The following is a 2664-nucleotide window of genomic DNA, read 5'->3' on the forward strand; positions in this document are numbered from 1 at the left end:
AACAGGCTTCATCAAGACAGGTATTTTGTTTTGTTTTGTTTTGATCTGTTCTGTTCTGTTCTCTTCATTCTTTTTTGCTACATGGTGTTGCCATAGCCCCAGCTGGCCTGGAACTCACTATGTAGATCAGGCTGGCCTTGAACTCACAGAGATCCCCCTGCCTTCCTCATCATGACAGTTTAACCATTATTTTTATGAATGATGAAAACTTTCCCTTGCTCATTTGGAGAAAAAAAATACACATAGTTTGATTTCAATATTAAGAATATCTTTGCAATTTATATAGTTTAACACACAGTTCAATTTAGTTTAATTTTGCTCTTCAAAATACCATTGAAAAAGTTTAAAGGGATCTCATTATTAATTGAAATATTTGTACTGATAGACGTTTTAAAACAAAATATTCTCAAAGTGAAATATTTATACTTGATTTCATTTTTTTTTTTTTTTGTCTTTTTCAGACAGGGTCTCCCTGTAGCCCCAGTTGGCCTAGAATTAACTATGTAGACCAGGCTGGCCTTGAACTCAGAGAGATCTCCATGCTTCTGCCTCCTGAGTGCTGGGTTTAAAGGCATGGGCCACCATGCCCAGCTGATTTCATTTTTTTTTTTTTTAAAGCCATGGCAAAGGTACAACTGATCTACTATATTAGCTTTGGAACAGATTGCTCTAATATAACATTTAATTTATATATTTGGATACTTGATAAAAGAATGGCAAGTGAGAAAAGGGAAGAGAGAGCATTTGTAGATACTGTCTCTAGGTTTAATGTTATTAAAGACACCTCACCTGCCCCTAGGCAGGTTTGCAGAGTGCAGATCTCATTAAAAGATAACATGTTAATGTGGAAGACCTTCAATTACCACTTTTTAAAATAAAATATACATACCTGTTTTTTTAATGATGTTTTCTTGTGAGAAAATTTTAATCACCATTCTTAAGAGAATGCTTGGCACTTTGCCCATAGAACAATCACATGAAATATGAAAACAGAAAATTACTTCAACTGTTTTTGTGCAGGGAAAGAAATAGGGTTTGGTTTACACAATGCTTTTCTAGTTCTGCTAGCTTGGCTTTGCAAAATACTTGACTGAAAACTTAATTAGTGTTTATATGTTGTATGGGGATATTTCTTAGAATTAAGTTTGATTTTGTCGTGCAATTGAATTCTAAAGGGAAAACAATTGTTTAAAACCTGATGGTTATACTTTCCCCTCATTCCTAGGATGTTATATAACATTACTAAGACTTTCTGATACATTATACAAAGTGTAAATTAGTGAGGTTGGGAGTAGCTTCTTCTGGTTCCTCCGTGTTCAGCAAGGAAGGAGGCCAAAGTTTGTACAGTGGCTGATAAAACTGGATGGTCAGTTGCACGTCTTTACATCCTTCTTCAGCCCAGCTTGAGCTGGAGGGACAGGGTTCAGAAAGGCAGGGCAATCTGATCTCTTCCCTGGCCAAGAATTTCAGCAATCTTGATAGCCAAAAATATTCTGTTGAGATCCCTAACTAGAAGAGCGGGAGAAAGCGTCTGGGATGTATCTCAGAGCCTGATGAAAGATGGGCCAGGTTGGAGCAAGTCTCCTAAGTGTTTCTCATACTGCTCGCATCTGGGGATTGTCTATGATCTGTAATGGTAGCCGGTTTGTCCCGAGCCTGCTACAATTGCTCTGATGTGCTTTAAACAAAATGACATTCTCCATTCAATAGGGTAACGATGCCAGACACGTGGTGACCGTTGTGACTACTGTTATTTGCCCAGTTAAGGACACCAGTCAGGTATTTTGCCTGGCTCGCCTTTCCTGCCACAGTCCTGTGTGAGGCTGATCCTGCGACGCTGGTTGAGGAGCAAGTAGATATGACTATGAAGGGAGTCGAAAAGCTTTGGTACACTGGGCTTGGAATTCTTGGGGGCGAATTCTGCTGGCTCTTTGATAAAAACAAACAGGAAGACTCCCAAGCAGCGGAAACCGGCTTGCAAGTTACTTGGATAACTGAGCTTTTCCTTCCGCGCTGGGGTCCGACCCCGGCCGAGGCCCCGCCCCCAGAGGGCCCGCCCGACCAGGCCCCGCCTCTCGCCCCTCCCCTCCCTGTTGAGCATGCTCAGTGGGCCGGGCTGGCAGGTTTGCGTGGCCGCTGGAGTTGCCGGCGACGGCTCTGCCCGCCGACGCCGCGTCCCTTGGTGGCCCCACGTTCTGGGGAAGTTACGTGCGGGAGCCGGCTTCTGAGGAGACCCCCTGAGGACTGAGGGGGACGGCAGGAGGCCCTGTGCTGCCGAGCGGGCGAGTCCGGCGCGGCTCGGCTGAGGGCGGTGGGAGGCCGAGCGGGCCGGCGGGTGCGCCCCGCGGAGAAGCCCCGGTAGGGCGGGCGCTTCCCAGACTTTTGTCCGACTTGAATCCCCTCCCAGTGGGCCGGGCCTATCCGGCCGCCCCCGCCCCTGCCCCGCTTGTCCCCGGGAGATGTTTATTTGGACTGTGTCGTGAGGAGCGGCCCGGCCGGCGGCGCGGAGTTTCGGGTCCGAGGAACCTCGCGCGGCGCTGAGAGAGACAAGATGTCCGCCAGGGCCGCGGCCGGCAAGGTGAGCGTCTCGGGGTTGGCGGGGCCGGGGCGCGCGGGCTGGGCGGGAGGCCGGAGGGAGCCCCGCGCCCCGCCCTCCCCGCAGGC

General features: G+C 48.0%; 1 protein-coding gene across 6 annotated transcripts in view; it reads left to right on the top strand.

Annotated features, from left to right (window-relative positions):
* The first annotated feature begins 2097 nt into the window (after positions 1-2097).
* Positions 2098-2664, top strand: part of Tjp1 (tight junction protein 1) — a 110806-nt gene continuing 110239 nt past the window's right edge. For 5 of the 6 annotated variants that reach the window (XM_008849551.3, XM_017802317.2, XM_008849553.3 and 2 more), the window contains exon 1: positions 2098-2578. In XM_008849551.3, the coding sequence (XP_008847773.1) occupies positions 2552-2578 (27 nt within the window). In that variant the 5' untranslated portion in view covers positions 2098-2551. The remainder of the gene's footprint in view (positions 2579-2664) is intronic. The other variant, XM_017802315.2, reaches the window with a different exon arrangement.

This window comes from Nannospalax galili, unplaced genomic scaffold, assembly GCF_000622305.1.
Source record: "Nannospalax galili isolate Female #2095 unplaced genomic scaffold, S.galili_v1.0 scaffold124, whole genome shotgun sequence".
Taxonomy (NCBI): domain Eukaryota; kingdom Metazoa; phylum Chordata; class Mammalia; order Rodentia; family Spalacidae; genus Nannospalax; species Nannospalax galili.